General features: G+C 32.6%; 1 protein-coding gene across 11 annotated transcripts in view; it reads right to left on the bottom strand.

Annotated features, from left to right (window-relative positions):
- The window catches only part of EPHA7 (EPH receptor A7), a 181,117-nt gene that overhangs the window by 80,592 nt on the left and 80,453 nt on the right, over window positions 1–20,072 (bottom strand). The window contains exon 6 of one of the 11 annotated variants that reach the window (XM_073022582.1): window positions 18,090–19,533. The exons of the other annotated variants lie outside the window; for them this stretch is intronic. Within the exon in view, the coding sequence (XP_072878683.1) occupies window positions 19,502–19,533 (32 nt within the window). The 3' untranslated portion in view covers window positions 18,090–19,501. Of the gene's footprint in view, window positions 1–18,089; window positions 19,534–20,072 lie in introns of those variants that run through there. 11 annotated transcript variants of the gene reach the window in all.

The raw sequence follows: 20,072 nt of genomic DNA, 5'->3' as shown, positions 1-20,072 counted from the left end.
ATAAAGGAGATAATCCCTCTTCAGGTCCCTGTGGTCTACACAACTCCACACTGCATCAACATTCATTGGTCAGTTCTACAGGAATTTGTTAAACTAACTGGTCACTTACTCAGGTAAATGTCCAAACTATCTCTTTTTGAGATTAATGTTGGCTTTTAGAAATGTTAGAAAATTAACAAAAGCCATATGGCATTTTGATTAAGAGCATAATTTGGGGTTTGATTACTGCCACTGTACAACCTTGGGCTTATTCAAACTCTTTATACATTAATTTCTTCATATTTATAATGAGGACACTAATACTAGTTACATTATAGAGCACTGTGAAGATTCATTGAATGAATGAATGAATAATGAATGTAAAAAACAATACAAGGCTCAATATGTCACAAGTTAAGCACATAGGCTTTCACACTATACAGATGAATACATGCACATATTTTATAAACATAATGCAAACATGTATATACAGATGTATAAAATTTACACTGTATGTAATTTCTTTATTATATATCTGTAATGTATACTATATATAATTTACACTGTAGGAAGGTGATATAAAACAAGTAAAGTTTAAGATGGAATTTGAAGAAAAACTATAGCATTAATTACTATCCTTTTTAAAATGTAGGAAGAAATATTACAACAAAAACTTACAGGGAAATTTTGTATCTCTTATAATCTACTGCAAGTGATTCCTTTTTTGGTGTGTCTTGTTTTATAAAATATAAAGCTCCCCAGGAAGACCGAAATCTTTATTATTTCATAGAGGGGTGCTTTTCTGATAAATATACTGGACTTTTGCAGAGGCACACTCTTCATTAATTAATTTCTAAGTCTGGATTTACTAAATCATGCTCATAAGGAACACGCTTTTCCCAGCTTTAGTTTTTGGTAAGGGAATATTTTAAAGCAGTCCATGTAGCTCAGGTTATATCAATGACTGAATTAGAGAGGCATACTAGTGACTATCTAACTCTGATTATACCTTCAAAATTAGGACCCATTTTCATGAAGTCATTATATCAAATAAGGGTTAAATATTCTCTTTGGATTTAGTGAGTCAAATACATTCCTAAGGGAAGCCTTCCAAAAGTCACCTATAGATACTTTTACTCACTATGATAAGCAGTTCTACAGATTCAGGGAGCATTCTGTTCCCTACCTGTGCTTTATGTGTGTGTGTGTTTTACTAGCACTATGAATGAATATGCCAATTATCACTTTTTGAGGGCCATACAGGGTAACAATTAATTAAGTTGGGCATTTTCAGTGGACTTAATTTAAAAGTTTGAATGAAGGTTTTATTAATATGGTATCTAAAGGGCAAACCAAACAAAAAACAAGATGAAAAAAACTTCTTAGTTTTGCCTAATTGCTTTAAATTAAAATAAACAACTTCAAATGCATAATATAGAATTTTTTGAGTACACATATTTAAGAATTTTAACAAAATAATTTATTTCTAAATATTCATTTCTTTATGAAAGAAACAAATAAGCAGACTGTATTAATCAACTAAATGTATAGGCTGTAACATTTAGGAGTAAACACATGATTCCTTACTAAGCTGGCCTTTTATCCATCTCAGTGGGGACTTAAATACTGGAATCCAGTGGGGTGAAACATTTTTGAGTACATTTAGGACTCTTGTAATTCTTCTACAAATTCTTTCCTTCTTTCTCTTAATATCTACTCAATTATCATCCACCACTTCTTACAGTTTAGTTCAAGAAACCAAAATAATGATATCAAATATATAGAATATAAAGTTCTGGGAAATGTGCATGTTTATTGTACATGTACAAATATATACTATTCATTAGGTACTAAATTTTAACACACAAAGTAGAATGTTTTTCCTAGCCTACTGTAATCAAGATTTTGGAAAGGCAGATGTTTGACAATTTTATTTACATTTTCTCAGATTTTATTTTTAAAATGAAAAATTCCATCTGGATTAAAATGTATTTCTACAAGGTTAGGAAATCCAAAATTAAAGGACTCTACCCCTAACTGATCATACTGGCTTTTGTACAGTGCTGCTCTTTAGCATCTTTCAGTTTGGTATCATTTTTGGATGTAGCTAAATGCCAGATACCCTGACAAACATATATTCTACCAGCTGGATCTCCATCTGCTCAACTAAACATTTTCACACCAAATCTGTATAAAAAGCTATGTTTTCAAAGAGAGTTATCTACAACTGAAATATTAAAATCTTCACTCCAGGAGTCCCTCCATTACATATTTCACATGTATTAAATCATGAATACAAAACTACCTCCAAGTATTATCAGTGGTCTGCTTTCTGTTGCCAAAAGTTATCTTAAACCATCCATGAAGGGGCAGACAGACTCTTTTGAGCACAACAAATATTTTTGAGATTTTTCGCCTAAGGCAGAAGTATTGCTACTGTCTTTTGATGTGTTTCCTTAGAAAAATACTGCAAAATTAATGTTAATGGATAGACTGATTTTTTAAAAATCTGCATTAAGTTTGTACTGGGATAACTTCCTTTACCAACATATGAGTATATTAGAACTAACATAAAATTTGCCTCTAATTACATCCTCATAATATTCATCAGAATCTTTTTAATTGGGTTCTGATTATACAAGAGTGGCAAAGAAAATCTCAGGTAATTTAAAAAAGTTTCTATCTGAAAATAACATTGATCCTTGGTGGGGCTACGGAGCATTTCATAAACATCAGTGCCATTAGATTTTCTAGCTTGGGGAAGTCATTTATAAACCTTTATTAGATTTTTGTAAACTCAACGGCAGACGAAAGGCATGAAATACAATAATCTAGCAGGATTGGCCTTAAGGCAAAAACGGGGTCACAGAACTCACATAACATGTAAGTGCACAATAGGGTAAGTCTGAAAGAAGGAAACTAGACTCTCTCAACATGTGTATCCTACCTCTTAAATAACATCGGTTGCCACACTCTAAAAAATATGTGTGTGTAAGTGTGCCAGGGCAAATAGGGGCATTCTATTCTTTGAGATTGCAGAAACATAAAATCAAGAAAAGAGGGTATTAAGGATGCCTTCAACACATATACAGAGGAAGACAAATCTTCACTATTTGTCACCTAGGCAAACAAACATAAAAGCATTGAGAACGTCATAGTTTTTTACAATCCAAGGCCTTGGCCAGCAAGCTGAGTGAAATGTTTCTGTGTGTTCACAGAAGGAGTAGAAGCAAAAGAGGTTCACATTGTAGAGGGCAGAAGGGATATGTGCAAGCCTTTTATTGATAGATTTTTCACTCACTATTTTATTTTGTACTTATTAATAACAATCCTGAAAAAAGGCTTTTTTTTCCCCAGTGAACATACCTTTTCTAACACTGGGGTTATGTAGTATAAAAAATGAGGGTGTATGGGAGGAGAATGAGAGAGAGTGGGTGTACACACAGAGACAGAGTGAAGATTCTACCAGCTGAGGAAATATTTAGAATTGCCAGGAATAATATATGCATATAGGGAAATAGTTGTTATAAAATAAGCTATAGTTCAATTTTAACTCTAAATTCAAAAGACACTATCAATGGAATTCAGAAACAATTGGTCCTAAGTGTTTTTTATATTATAGAAACTTCAGCATTATATCACTTATTCTTTTATAATAAGTAAAATTATTTAAGTGAGGAGTTCATCACCAAGTACTTCTAAAACGATATATGCCTCTGTATCCAAACAAAACCCAGGCCTATTTAGCTACACGATAATACAGGCCAAACCAGTGATGGGCACCTGACCTAAAATAAGTATCTCCTGTGATCAGTTGTCTACAATTTTCTGTAATTGTAAGCTTTGTTTAAAATAGTAAAATTTAGGATCTATCATCCAACTATACTCCACTCCTTCCCACCCTCTACATTTACTCCTAAACTTACCAAAATATATCTATCAAGAGAATCAAGGTAAAAATAATAGATATGGTAAATGAAGGAAATTTTAAAAATTCCAACAAAATGAACTATCATTTTCTTGGTATTGAAAATAGGTGTACATTTAACCAAGGTTAACTGCAGTAAAAAACTGTTATGAATCTACTGGTATACTTAATATTTTATATTTACTCAGACACACTTTGAAGTATCTGCATGTATCTAAGTGGCTAAAAAGAAGGACTTTGTATTTTGGAAATTTCAATAAAGAAAACTTGCTTAATTCAAACATTTGCCAAGAAAAAATGGTTATCATCAAACACAGGATATTAAATAATTATCTGTTTGCTCTGCTGGCTCAAGAAAGATGTAGTGCTGATGCCCAGGCTTACTGAAAAAAAATGACACAACATCCTCTCTTTGCCATCAATGAGATCTAACAAAGAGTCAAGAATAATAACTCTAGATTTACAAACTGCCTGCTGTGTTCACCAAACATTAGCTATACAGCAGATAATTCTATTCATAGTCTAAGATTCATGTAATGAAAATCTCATAAGAACACTGAAGAATTATGCCGTGGTAAGTGGGAAGTAAAAAGGAAAGAGATTAAAATATATCTCTCCCTATAGTCTAAGTTCCATGAGAGGCTATGTTCATGTCACCACTGAATATCCAGCCCTCAGCAAATTACCTGGCATACAGTAAGCATTCAATAAGTATTCAACAAACGAGTAAAATCACAACCCACATTTCAATAAAACACTGCACAACATTATGTTATCTTAAACATATTAAACAGTGATTTTAAATGAATGCTCCATTTATATAAAATATAAATGAAGACAGTTTCCTGTGTTAACTGTTAAATATCTAATGAATGGCATAAGCAGAACTTACTTAGGAGAAAGGTTGACTAGCAAGTGACCTAAACTTGTCTCTATGTGAAGATTTCCAGTTTCACTGAAAATTATAAGTAGAAGCAAGTTTTAAAACTAAGAAATTATTTGTTCACTGAAACTTAAAGGTAAGGTCTCTCCTCTTCATTGTGTTTAGCAAGTGAGTTTCCTGCTAATGCAGGAATAGATCCTGGGATCCCATCATAACATATGACGTGTTTGGACTAAAATCTTTCAGAGAATCTATTCTGTGAACACAGGAATCTTGTCTTTGTTTCATACTACCCCATATCCAGCAGTTAGCAGAATGACTCATGACAGGTGCTTAATATGTATTAAATACATCAATGAATGAGCAGAAACAACAGAAAGACATAGAGTAACCGAATATAAGAAAGAACTTTCTAAGATATAAAGCTGCAAGTTTTTACTGTTGTATCTTCTTAGTTTTCTCCAACTTAGCCAAACCCATTCTTTCAATTGGTATCCATCTTACATGATTGTGAGTTACCTCATATTTCCCATCATTTTAAAATATATTTGTATGACTGTTAACCTGTGCTATCTAGAATTGGGCACAATATTCCCAGTTGGAAGTGAATGTGCCGAGCAGAGCTGAGTATCAGCCACCTTTACTCTATAAATCAATGCAGTCTAAGACATATGAGATGTTCTGATGGCCACTAGACTCATACTGAATTGATTATATCCAAAGTTCAGTTCTCACTCCTCACCTTGCAGAGCTATCAACATTTGGGACAGATCATTGCCTCCTCCTTGAAATAACTTTCTTTGCTTTCTGGGCATCAAATTGAATTTTTTCTATTATCTCAATGGCCATTCATTCTCTGTCACTTTTCCTGATTGTTCTTCATCATCCAGTGCCCTGGCACTCACACCTCAAACCTGCTTTTTATTCTATTTATACTCACTTCCTTTTATCTCATTTAGTTCATGACTTTAAATTCCATGTCAATGCTGAAAGCTCCAGATTTACATAATTAACCCCAATATCACAGATAAACTAGAGGCAACTATAGCATCTTAAACATAGCATGACAGAAACTGAGTTCCTAAACTTCTTCAAACCTGTCTCTCCCACAAATTTTTCTGTCTAGAGTTTCTAGTTATTTTATCTTTTCAAAAGTTACACAGGTTAAAAATACTCAAGGCCACCCTTGGGTCACTGTTTTTCTGTCATATTCCACTTTCAATGTGCTAATCTTGTTGACTCTATATTCAAAACGTATTCAGAATTCACTACTCCCTACCATTCCATTGCCACCCAGTGACAGCCACCTTCTAGATTATTTCAATAGCCTCCTAATCTCTTGCTCATAACCTGGAACACCCTTACCTATTCTTAACACAGCAGAGAGATTGTTAATGAGATTGTTAATGAAAGTATATTCATGTCATTCTTCTGCTTAAATCCCCTCCAGTGGCTTTCCATCTTCATCTAAAGCCAGCGGTTTATAACGACTTGCAAGGTCTAACATAGTGTGTCCTTGCAACTCTGTTAACACCCGACTTCCATTTCTTCTACTCTCATCCTTTCTCCCTTCACACCAGATACACTCATCTCTCCCACCGAACATGCTAAACATTCTGTTTCCTTGGGACCTGCACAGGCTGTTCTCTCTGTCCAGAACACTCTTCCTCCGTTTGGCTTTGCTTTCATATCTCACTCAGGCCTTTATTCAAACGTCATCCCAATAAAGCCTTTCCTGGCAATTTTTAAAAACTGCAATCCCCTGACACTCCATTCATGGCTTTCCTATGTATTTTGTTTGGACAACATAATCTAAGTTTTTATATGTTACACATTTAGTATATTTCTGTCTGTTCTACTTGCACCCCACTTCTATTAGAAACTTTTTAAGGACAGAGATTTCTTTTTTTTGTCTATAGCTTTTCCCAGCATCTAGAGTAACGTATGAAATGTGTGAAATGCTGAATAAATATATTTGAATGATGCAACAATATATGAGAGTTTTAAGGGAAAACGTTTCACTAGTGAATTTTCAAGTATTAGTCAGCTGGGAAGTGTTTTAGCATGATGGAATCCACACTTTTGTAAAGTGCATCATAAGTCATGCTTTAATCATCTTTCCTCATCTAAAAGAGAGGTAATCTAGTCTTTCTTACCTAACTTTATTATCTTGGATACCAAGATCTCTCCTGGGACATTGGTTCCTGAGTCATGGCAATTTTAATGCATCAAAGGGGCACTACTCAATCTGGGTAATAATATATTCTCACTAGCGAATTCCCATAGAAGCCCTCCATAATCAATGTGCTCCCTCTAAGCACATGTCTTAAATAGTAAGGAGAAAGAGGAATAGAAAATGGCATGGTCTCCTTAAAAGACTACATGGGCGAAATAATACTTTGATTATACAATATAATAAACCGAATATGAAAAGTACTATTTTCTAATTTAAAGATAACATTATTAAGGAGGGAAGAGAAAAACAGCAAGTCAAGGTCACATTTTGCAGAATGAATTAACCAAAACTGCATTATAAAAATCCATATTCATCTTTTAATATTAAAAATCACTTTAACAATAACATGTACACACTAATAACTAACTCCTCAGGGAACTAAAGTGAATAAAGTAATGTAGGTTTTTTTTTTTCATTACCAATAACTTTTAACTTTTGTTTCCTGTAAGAATTGTATATTTTAGTGCCAGACTGAATGAAAATACTCTTTTTTCAGATCTGCATTGTAATAATATAAGTAACACACACCAAAGATAAATAACTGCAGAGTATGACCTACAACTTCTGAATGAGACACTAGCCACTAAACACTTATCATACTTTTACAATCAGAAGTAACTGAAATGTTTAATTGCTAATCATTATTTATTTCAAACAGAAAGGTTAAAAGCTTTTGTTAATTAATATCTAAGCCAGATTATAAGCAATATTAATGTAAATATGAAAATACAATTATCATTTTTAGACACGCTAACTAGCAACAGCATATGGTCCAAGAGCTGTTCCAAGAATTTTACTTCACACCTAATAAAGAATGTGAGTGCTATGCCACGAAATGTGTATGAATCCTGACATATTTGATTTTTCAAATACTTTTCCAACACAGCTATTCTTTGTATACTTTTTTTTTTTAAAAAAGGAGACATCTCTTAAAGAATACATTTCAGCCTTTATAGAGTATGACTGACTAAATAAACTTAGTAACTTCGTTGATTTTCTCAAATAATCTTACTGTCTCAAATATTTTTGATTATATTTTGTATAAATACTTTTGTTATACGTATGTTCTACTTTATACAAGGAGACTGTGGCAGAACTGGAAAGCGAAACCAGGTCTCTTGCTTCAGAGCCCATCTTCTTTCCATTACACTCATCAGCTGAAGAAATTAAAAAAAAAAACAAACAAACAAAGACTCATTCTTGGAGTAGAAGATACTGAACAAGAATATTAATTAATTAAATTATTAGCAATGTAAACTCTCACCTAAAGTATAAGCAGGTTTATCCTTTTACACTAGTTAGAAGATAAACTATATTTGGGAGGAATTGCGAAAAATTTCAGTCAGTGGAATGAGGGAAGGAGATAACTAAGGAAGTTGAAATAATTCTTGTTATACAATGTTAAACATAGCAATTAAATTGTTTTCAAACAGTACACAACATGGTAATCATAGGATGAAAGTGACTCTTTTTAATTGACACATAATAATGTTACATATTTATGAGGTACATAGTAATATTTTGATACAAGTATACAATGTGTAATGATGAAATTAGGTTGATTAGCAGGTCCATTACCTCAAACATTTGTTAATATCATTTCTTTGTGCTGGGAACATTCAGAATCCTCTCTTCTAGCTATTTGAAGATATAAAATAAATTATCGTTAACTATATCACACCACTACTAAAGAACACCACAGTTTATTTCTCCTATATAGCTCTAGTTTTGTATATATGAACCAACCTCTATCTTCCTCTCTCCCCAACCTTCTCAGTAACCACTATTTTACTATCTGCTTCTATTAAATCAAACTTTTTAGCTCTTACATATAAGTGAGAACATGTAGTAGTATTTGTATTTCTGTACCTGACTTATTTCACTTAACATAATATCCTCCAGGCTCAACAATATTGCTACAAATGACCAGATTTCTTTCTTTTTTATGGCTGAATAGTATTCCATAGTGTATATATGTACCACATTAAAAAAATCTGTTGACCTGTTGATCGACACTTAGGTTGATTTCATATCTTGGCTATTGTGAATAATGCTACAATAAACATAGAGGTGCAGATAGCTCTTCAATATGCTGATTTCCTTTCTGAAACTTGCTCTTTATCCAAGCCAATCAACAGCATTTTCTCCAAGGGCAAAATATTTACTTTTCTCTTTTTTATGTTAGCTTGGCTATCAGCTAAGAAGGCATTTCAAAAGGTGTAAAGCATTTATTAACTCCTTATTCTATAACTGATCTTAGGACTCTGCTGTATGGAGAACATGCACACCTACCCACAATATTTCTTAACTGGCTTTTCATTAGATGATCTGTCTGTTTAGGTTCACAGTCAAGAGTGGGCATATATGTGAAACATTTTGATAATCTGATGGCTATTTGGGGGAAAGTATTGCAGATGCTGAATTGTAAAATTAGCAACATGGAAATGCAGTAAATCTGTAAAAGTTTAGTTATAATTTTGGCACAAAAGTATACATTACAATACTACAAATGAAGGATATCACTGTATTTTAAGAAAAGAAGGAAACAGAGATGGCCTTAACAATTCTCCTTAGTTTTACTTTCCACATGTATAGTCACACTACTATAATAAAATCGTGTTTTGTTTTATAAGGTTTTCAATATCTTTCTCGCTAAACACAAAGGTCTTTTCTCAGTTTTCTTCACCTTTAATCTATTTCCAAATTCTGCAACTACTGAATACATGCCTTCCTGAAATAGGCAGATTATATATTTAGCAGAAAGATCCAAAAAAAATTCCAGAGCTTTTAAAAATCAAACCTAGACATAAGTCTTATTTTTTCATTTATAACTTATTTAGAAACAGAGATTTCGTTTAGAATGCATACTAAATTTATTTCACATACACACATAAACATTTTTTCAAATAAATTATCATGGAGAGTTAAGGAAATCATCTGAATAACTAAGGACAAATTATTACTTTACATGAACTATATAAACAATTGAAGCAATGTTGTTTTCTCATCCAGTAACTTCCCCATGTAATTTGTATATGTGTGGCAAATAGCAATTCAACTACATTATACCTTGTTTAGTTTATCGATTAATTATTTCTTCAAAGATATGTACTTTCTATTTTTCAGCTACTATTGTAAACCACTATGTCATTTTATCTTTTCATAGCATCCACAAGCAAAGACTGAATGAATAGGCTTTCATTATATAACTCTGCTTTAAGGCAAACGTAGACAACATGCTACATTGCCTCACACAGTTCAGTTCAATAGAAATAATATATTAATCTATTTTCTCAACAAAATACATATTATGCAACTACTACACACCTGACATTGTTAGGTGCTTGACTTTTTTGTCGTTCACTGAGATCACAGGAAATTGGTACTTCACTTTTGAAAAGACTTTTAATAATAGCACTTGTTTAAAAATATTCTCACAGAATTGGTTTCAAAGTATATTTACAGTGAAGCTCAGCTGCTTGTCAGCGTCATGGCTAAGATTAAGTGTAGTACAGTGCAGCTCAGTGGACCTGGTGGAAGGTGAGAAGTAGAACTGAATAAAGCAAGCAAAAACAAAACAAAACAAAAAACAAAAAACCTTGAGAAAATTAATAATTTGAGAAAAATGTTTATAAAATAAAATAAGTATAATAATGGTAAGTATAACTCTTTTCATCCCAACTCCAGCAAATTATATGTCTAGTAAGTACTATAAATAATGAACAGTTATCTACAGAACATGAGCTTTGTATATTTGTAATCTTTTATCTGATATGTACTTAAATTACAAATTCCATCTCTCTCCTTGCTAACTGGCTTATATATTTTTATATGCAATTTATAGGAACTCAGTTATAATGTTAAATTTAATTTTTGTGCTATATTGTAATACATATGTGCATGACAAAAGTAAGCAAGTTTATATAAACATTAGAATTGTTTATTGTGCACATTGTATTAACACATCTCAAATTCTAAAGACAAAAGCAAGAGCTATTTCAGAAAATGCCTTAAAATTTCAATACAATTAGGTAAGAAATATGATTTAGAATATTTTCGAATTTCAAATAAACTGATATGATCAACAATGTGATACAGCAGATTTAAAGCAATTAATTTGTGCAGGGTATTAATTTAAACATAAAAAATGCTGGCTCAAATTCATCAAAATAATAGTAATCAATGTCTTCTTTCTTTTTGTGTTAATTGTATATCTTTTTAAACCTATTATTTTAGATTCAGGGGTACATGTGCAGGTGTCTTATAGGTAAATTTTGGGTCATGGTTGTTTGGTGTACAGATTGTCTCATTATCCAGGTAATAAGCATAGTATCTGACAGGTACTTTTTCTGATCCTCTCCCTCCTCCGAAACTCCACCCTCAAGTAGTCCTGATATCTGTCATTTCCTTCTTTGTGTCTCTCTGTATTCAGTGTTCAGCTTCCACTTGTAAGTGAGAACATGAACCATTTGTTTTTCTTTTCCTGCATTAATTTGTTTAGGATTATGGCCTCTAGCTCCATCCATGATGCTTCAAAGAACATGATCTCATTCTTTTTTAAAGCTATGTAGTATTCCATGGTGTTTATGCACCACATTTTCTCCATGCAGTCTCCAACATTGATAGGCATTTAGGTTGATTCCACGTAAATTGTGCTGTGATGAACATTTGTATGCATGTCTCTTTATGGCAGAATAATTTATATTCCTTTAGGTATATATCCAATAATGGAATTGCTGGATCAAATGGTAGTTCTGTTTTAAGTTCTTTGTGAAATCACCACACTGTTTTCCACAAAGGCTGAACTAATTTACATTCCCACCAGCTGTGTATAAGTGTTCCCTTTTCTCCAAAACCTCACCAGCATCTGTTATTTTTTACTTTTTAATAATGCCATCCTGACTGTTGTGAGATCTCATTGCAGTTCTGATTTGCATTACTCTAATGATTAGTGATGTTGAGCACTTTTCATGTGTTTGTTGGCCACTTGTGTGTTCTCTTTTGAAAAGTATCTCTTCGTGTCCTTTGCCCACTTTGTAATAAGATTGTTTAATATTGCAAACCAGGCAGGTGAAAGATCTGTACAATGAGAATTACTAAACACTGCTGAAAGAAATCAGAGATGGCACAAACAAATAGAAAAACATTCCATGTTCATTGATAAGAAAAAAAATCAATATTGTTTAAATGGCCATACTACTCAAAGCAATTTACAGATTCAGTGTTATTCCTATCAAACTACCAATGACATTCTTCACATAATTAGATAATACTATTTCAAAATTCATATGAACCAAAAAAGAGCTGAATTAGGTCAATTCTACGCATCATGTTACCAGACTTCAAACTATATTACAATGCTACAGTAACCAAAAAAGCATGGTATTGGTACAAAAGTAGACAGAATAGACAGCCCAGAAATAAAGCTGCACACCTATAGCCATCTGATCGTTGACAAAGTCAACAAAAACAAACCGTGGGGAATGAACTATCTAGTCAATAAATGGTGCTCAAATAACTGACTAGCAGAGGATTGAAGCTGGATCCCCACTTTACACTACATACAGAAATAAACTCAATATAGATTAAAGACTTAAATGTAAAACTTAAAACTATAAAACACTGGAAGATAACCTAAGAAATACCATTCCAGACATGGACCCTGGCAAAGATTTCATGATGAAGATGCCAAAAGCAACTGCAACAAAAAAATTGACAAATGGGAGATAATTAAACTAAAGAGCTTGTGCACAGCAAAATAAACTATCAAGAGAGTAAATAGACAACCTACAGAATGGGAGTAAATACTTGCAAATTATGCATCCAACAAAAATCTAATAGCTAGAATCTATAAGGAACTTAAACTAATTTTATATTTCTAAAGATAATTCTCTAATCAGTATATACAACACCGACAATCTAAAACACTTTCCAACTATTAGAGAACAAACTTAATGTATAATGTAGAAAAAAATATGCCCAAAGAAGCACATTAAGATGTTAGCATTTCTGCTACTGTGCATAGAAAACTACCCCCATGGCTTTTCCATGCATTATAACTAGGATATTCTGACTGAAATCCACAAATATCAAGGTTAAATGTGTGATGCAAATCCATTTCATTCTCTGGTAACCATGAATATATTTGCATGTATCACCTTTAAACTTAATCCAAAACTAGTAGAGATTGTGATGTGTAGCTCGTATCTTAACATTTTCCAGTATTAGTATGAATCACATGTTTATTATAATTGATTTTTTTTTTTCCAGAAATAGGACAACGCAGGTGTGAAAATCAAGGACAGGAAGAAATAAATAACCTAGAAAACAACAGGACAGGCCACAGACCCATATAACCTCAGGGGCTGTCTCACCCAGCAAGTGTATGGGCTTTATCACCTTCGGCAATTTGTTTAACTTCTCTCAGCATTCAGAATAATAACACATTCCTCACAAAACTCTTGCAAGTTTGATTCCTAGAGGGTCAATTAAGTGTTAACAGGTGAGAATGCATCCTTCGATATATTTTACATAAATCCAGTCTTACTTTTTCTGCTTCCAAAAATGGGGGATATTCAAGAAATGTTATAAAAATGCTTCTATTTCTGTTTTTAGTTTTAGAACGAAATGAGACTTTCGGTCTAATGTAAAGCATAATCATCAACATATGTGAAACATTATCTGTCTCGGGTTGTCATGTAAGCGTTTTGCCCTGACCAAACCTGGGACAATAATTATATTTCAAATTTTATAGTTTCACCGGTATTTATATTATACTACCAAAGGATTTGTTAAAGTTCTCTGTATCATAAGGACATAAGGAAATATTTTTTAAAAGGTGACATAATTATATTTTTTAAAAGCACCTGTGTTTTATGAGGGAGACCACCAGCAAAGATATAGAATAGTAGGGGGAAAATAGAAGCAAAAAGGAATAACCTGTTAGACCCATACGTTAACCAGTAATAATCAGCCACAGTTTTTGTTTTGTTTTGTTTTTGCTTTTTAATCCCATGCCTATCTACCTATAACAATTAAAATAGAGACATGGAAACTATACTCTTTGAATCTTCATTATTTTCATACTGTGGTATGAATAACCATAAATTACATTATTTTCCTCTGTATTTTGTGAAAATTTAAATAGAGAAATGGAAAATTTTCTATTTAGCAATAGAGATTATTAAAATTCTAATCATAGTTAAATTCCCTATTTCATTTCTTCATATACTCCAGAAATGGCTGCACAGAGATCTGAACATGTATCCAGTATATGGGAGGCATATAATGCATCTTTCCTGCTATAACCTACAAAAGAGGCACAAGTACTATACTTGGTACCCAGAACATATTGGAAAATGTTTCATTATAATTGATGTACCTTTAAAAGCCTATTTAAAGTAGTGTTTAAAAAAACAGTTCATGTAGTATACTGAGCACTAAAACTTTCAAGCCTAATACTATACTACTGCTAGAATAAAAGTCTTTTAATACAAGAAAGAAAAGTAATACACAATGATCACATAACTTTATATTTTCAGGTTGCCCAATAAAATATTTCTCACAACCTCTTCAATGAGTTTAGCATCAGAAAACGAGGCAAATGCAAGGTATACATGAAAGTTTCAGATTCTATTCATGTTTCATGTTACAAATTGCTTGGATTTCATGTGTATTTCACTTTGAAAGCGTAGTAGGCAGTCAAATGTACAACTGTTCAAAGCCTTTTACACTTTTCTTGTTGTGGTTTTGAGACAGAGGCTTGCTCTGTTGCCCAGGCTGGAGTGCAGTGGCATGATCTTGGCTCACTGCACCCTCCACCTCCTGTTTTCAAGCAATTCTCCTGCCTCAGCGTCCCGAGTGGCTGGGACTACAGGCACATGCCACCACGCCCAGCTACTTTTTTGTATTTTTAGTAGAGATGGGGTTTCACTGTGTTAGCCAGGATGGTCTTGATCTCCTGACCTTGTGATCTGCCCATCTTGGCCTCCCAAAGTGCTGGGATTGCAGTCATAAGTCACCCTGCCCGGCGGTCCCTTTTACACTTTTAAGAACAGAAGTGAATAGCTCATTCCCAATACCAGTTCCAATAGCAGCCACTGCTCAAGTAATCAAGAGTAAACTCTTGTTTGAATGACATCCTTCTTCCAACTTAACCATTTTATCATAGATTCGAAGGATCTGTAGAGTAATATAAATTGGATAGTGTACAAAGTATTATTTTGATTAAAAAAAAGGAAAAACAAGGAAGCTTATATCAGTCAACCTATTCCTTTTGTTTGCCCTGTATAGGGGTGGCAGTTCGAAGTAGTTAGGAAAAAGACATAAAAATTAAGTATCAATGAGTAATTAAAAGTGGCTGCTGGTTTTGTTTTACTGTGTTTGGTTGAACGCATAGTCAGTACAGTGAGAATCTTCACAGAAAATACCTTAAACAACAGAAGAGTGTATTGCTTCTGTGTTTTCAAATCCGCAATTCAAAGTTCCACTTTTCTCCCGTGGGAGACTGACCCAGAACACAGAAGAAAGATCCACAAGGATAAGGTTGCTCAATAATGTCAAAGATTACCAGTGATCAAAAGCAAGGTTCCAGTGACCGCACACCATTTCCAAAAGGTCAGAATCACAAGTTCTTTTAGTAAGTGAATGTCTTTACACACTGATTGAACAAGGCTATAACAAAAGACTATTTTTATTCTCTGGAATATAGATTAGAAACGAGACCTAATTTTCTGTGGATAGTTTTTTGACCAATTCTACCCTTAGAAAAAAAGTTACTTGTATAAACATAAAATCAGTTTGGGTATTGTGCTGTATTTTGTTTACAAGAATGTGTAAATGTCAAAGGAAAGAAAATCTGTTTTCAAATGGCCTCAAACAACTACTTTAAAAGAAACTTATTCAGATTTGTTGAAATGTATTCAGTAGATAATTGAGAGATTTCTCTCATAGAGAGCTGGCAGGAAAAGAAAATATTCCAATATTTTTCCATATCAAACAGTAGAGTATCACAGACAAGCCTGTTGTTCTTACTACTGATCTCAAACCTGGAGCTCTCAAGTTAGATATACCTCAGAAAGAGAAGTAAGTATCAAAGGATGGTAAAAGCAGCAGCATCCTGGAGGCAAAGAAATGAATTCTCAGGGAACAACTTGCACTTTGTGCACCGTTTATATGACTCTTGTGACACTGGAATAATGATCTCATATTGTAGCATGCTTTTTCCTCTGCACCTAGTTCCTTATCACCAAAACAAACAGGATGGAAGAAATGGAGTGAGGATGGAGGGAGGTGAGGAAAAGAGGGAAGGAGAGAAAGAAAGGGAGGGAGGGAAGAAGCAGCATTGGGAGGGAGAGAACCAAAGGGAGATAACTCATCAAACAGTATAAAAGTCTTGAAGAGGAAGCCTAAGAATACCATCATGTTGCCCCCAAATCCCCACCAACAGCCCGTGGGAGTAGATGTAAAAGAAACAACAATTTTCTGGGGTTAACGAAAGTCTGGGACTGCTGTCATTCATATGCAATTCCATCCAAATTCAGAGTACTTGTGGAAATCACATGCTTCTCTCTTCTCTCTTTTCTTGTGTTTTACATTCCTCAGCTTCCTAATTCTTGCTTTTTAAATTTAATAGTTTGAAATAGTTTGAAATAGTCTAAGCAGAGTGTATGTGTTAGTGTGTGTATATTCAATAGCTTAAAACCAATCAAATATATTAAATAAGAGAATGACTTTCAGGTGCCCTGGAAGCTCCTACAAAGTTACAAAAGGGGATATTCTGCTTGTGATTCCTATGCGACCTCTGAACCACTGAAATTCAACTCTCTCTCCAAATCAGTATTCCAATAAATCATGTTTTTTTTTGGTCCAGTTTGGCTATAAATGGGCTTAAATTTCAAAAAATAGATGTCCACAAACGTTTAAAATTTCCTCAAAGTTCTCAATTATACCTGAATATTAAAACAGTAATCAAAACAATAAAATGGTTATTTTATATTCTCTTATTTGTTTAATGGAGGTGGGATAAAGAATATATCTTAAAAACTTAAAACAGCTACAGAGAGTTGATATTTGAATCTTTTCAGTGTTCCTCCTATAAAATAATTGTCTTCCAAAGTTATGCTATCTAACCCCGAAAACACGACATAAATTGGGTGCAATGATGGAAGAGGTCCTATAGTCTGATAGAGAAGAAAATCATATGTATCATATGTTATAATATATATTACATATCTCTACATATCTCTATATTATACATATCTCCTTATAGCTTTATCTGTATATACAGAGAGATAATCAAATTTTATGTTAAATTAAATAAATATTCAATTTTATATAAATATACACACACATATAATACCGTAGGGTACCAACATTTTATCAAATAACGATTTCTCAAAGTGTACAGGAATAAAATTTTACATGAACACTTAGCATCATTTTTTAAAAACATGTAATATGAAAACTGGCAATAAAAATAAGTTTTTAATTTATTGGGAGATAGTGTCTTCAGAATTCAAAGTTCATTTTTAGAAACTGATTATATCTAATACAGCTCATTAATTGCTAAAATTTTGCTGAGAGATTGGTTTTTAAAAATGTCAACATTACTTGTTTAAAGAATAGTCAATGATTTATTATTCTTTTGTAGTCCTGGTTATTGAGAGGGTTACATATTGTGAGAGTGAAGACAACATTAATCTTGTATAATAATCAGCATTATTTTGTTACTTTTTCCAAAACTCCACTTTGTCACAGTTAAATTTATAGCACAGAATTCAATTCTACTACATCAACACCACTGACTCATAACTGCATGAGGTTTTTATTTTATAAAACATTTTTTCATGTATTGCTTCACGTAATGCTGAGATTAACTAATAAGATAGAGAGATTGCATTACTTGCCCAAGGTCAAAAAACAACTTGTTCAACCTGGGATTCAAACATTTTGATTCTAAATCCAGTGCCCAATTTCTCTGATATGTTTTTTATGTCTATTTTTCTCTAGATGCATTATTACATAGAAACTGATTTTATTTTGATATAGAAAAAATAATCCACTGGGCTCGATGTATTTATTGATTATGTAAACAGACCAGGCAATACACATTTTTGGCATGTCAATACATTGAAAAAACATATGTCTAAAGAATATATAAAAGAAAAGTAAAATAACTTTAGGGAATGTTTCTGGTTAACAAATCATTCCTAAATACTAAACCAAATCCTATTTATTTACTATACAATGTACAAGTAATCTCTCCTTTATCTATATACGTTAGATTAATTATATTTGCCATATTTTGACTCAAAATGGTGTTACAGGGAACCATAACAATGACAACAATTACTGAGAAACATAAATTCTCATGATTCCTAGGTTCAAAAGGGAACTAAAGATAGGGACAGATGTTAATAAGCCATAAACTCTTTGTTTAGCTATATATGTCTGATTGTTAGGTAAAGTATATGTCAATACTATATAAACAAAACAATTTCTTTAAAAATGTAAAGTGTGAATTCACATATATTCATACAAAAGAATATGTACATATCTAGTGTGCATGTGTATTGTGTATATGTGTATGTGCACATATAAACTTTACTACAGAATTCACGATAGTAAATCATTCAGTAATGAATCTTCCTGACCAATTTAAATTCTGATTTAAGATACTGTGTGGTTTGTAAACAATTATCATGAATGTATCTAATGAAAACATTGTTAAATTATCACATCTTCATTCTAGAAATATTATGGGTACAGGTTTAGAATACTTGATCTGAAAATTTAAAATCCAAAATGCTCCAAAGTTAAAAACAATTTTGAGCACTGACATAGATACTCAAAGGAAATGCTTACTGGATCATTTTGGATTTTGTACTTTTAGACTGGGAATGCTCAGCCAGTAAGTATAATACAAATATTCCAAAACTCCAAAAAAAATTCAAAATCGGAAACACTTCCGGTCCCAAGCATTACAAATAACAGATACTCAACCCGTAGTAAAATGTTCCTATATATAATTGTAATTAAACTACTTTTTAACAATTGAAGATTTATTTCTAAATGACAAGGGAAACTAACACTTGGATAGAAAGTTCCACGTGGTTTTTACAAAGAAATGTTAAATGTTTTAGAAATCTATATTATATGTTACATTAAAATGTCTTCCATTATTTTTGTAAAAATCAAAAGGTCAAATGAAAGTTTTCATTAAGAGAAAAAAAAAAAACAAAGTTAGCTGTGTGAAGTTGGTTTTGATAGTGGAACACTTATAAATGCAATCACAATCTATGGCCTTGTGAAGATACAGGTAGCAGTTTGTGAGAGAACTCAGGGCAGGAAGCAGAGATTCATGGCCTTACCTGTATAGAAGTGACAGTGGAAACTGGAAAAGTACTCATCCTTTTTCCTAGTATCATCAGTCCAAATTTTCCAAAATTCTTGCTGTGCAAACATTATAACGTATTTAGTCTATTAAAGATTGGACTGTCTTCTCTTCTGCAAATCAGACAATCTACAGCTTAAAATAATGTCAGATATTTAGATCACTTTCAAACAGACAGCCAATCCATCTACTCTATATTTTAATTTGATTTTCAGAGAACCCCCAGGGTTTCTTGAAATATTCTCAGAGAATCAAAATAGTACATATACAGTAATCATAATTTCCAAATATACAAATCATAAAACATTTATGCATTTTTGCACAAGATCATAAAATAAGACTACAACAACAGAAAGGCGAATTTTATATTTCAAAATTACTTTGAGTGTGTTTATATGTGTGTGTGTGTGTATGTGTGTGTGTAAACTAAGTTGTTAGGATTACTGACCTTTGACATTAATCAGTGTCAGAAATTAAGAGATAAAAATTATGAAAATCAAGATAGGGAAATATAAAAAGTGAGGAATCTATTAATTCAGAATAAACGAAGTTGTAGAAAAGAGAGCATATAACTGAATTTAAAGTACAAGGCTTATCGTAAATGTTTCTAATTTTATCTAACCATCTTTAACCCCAACTCACTTCAATACAT

This window comes from Chlorocebus sabaeus, chromosome 13 (genome assembly GCF_047675955.1).
Source record: "Chlorocebus sabaeus isolate Y175 chromosome 13, mChlSab1.0.hap1, whole genome shotgun sequence".
Classification (NCBI taxonomy): Eukaryota; Metazoa; Chordata; class Mammalia; order Primates; family Cercopithecidae; genus Chlorocebus; species Chlorocebus sabaeus.
Note: the sequence above shows the minus strand (reverse complement) of the source record. Positions and strands in the feature narration are given on the sequence as shown.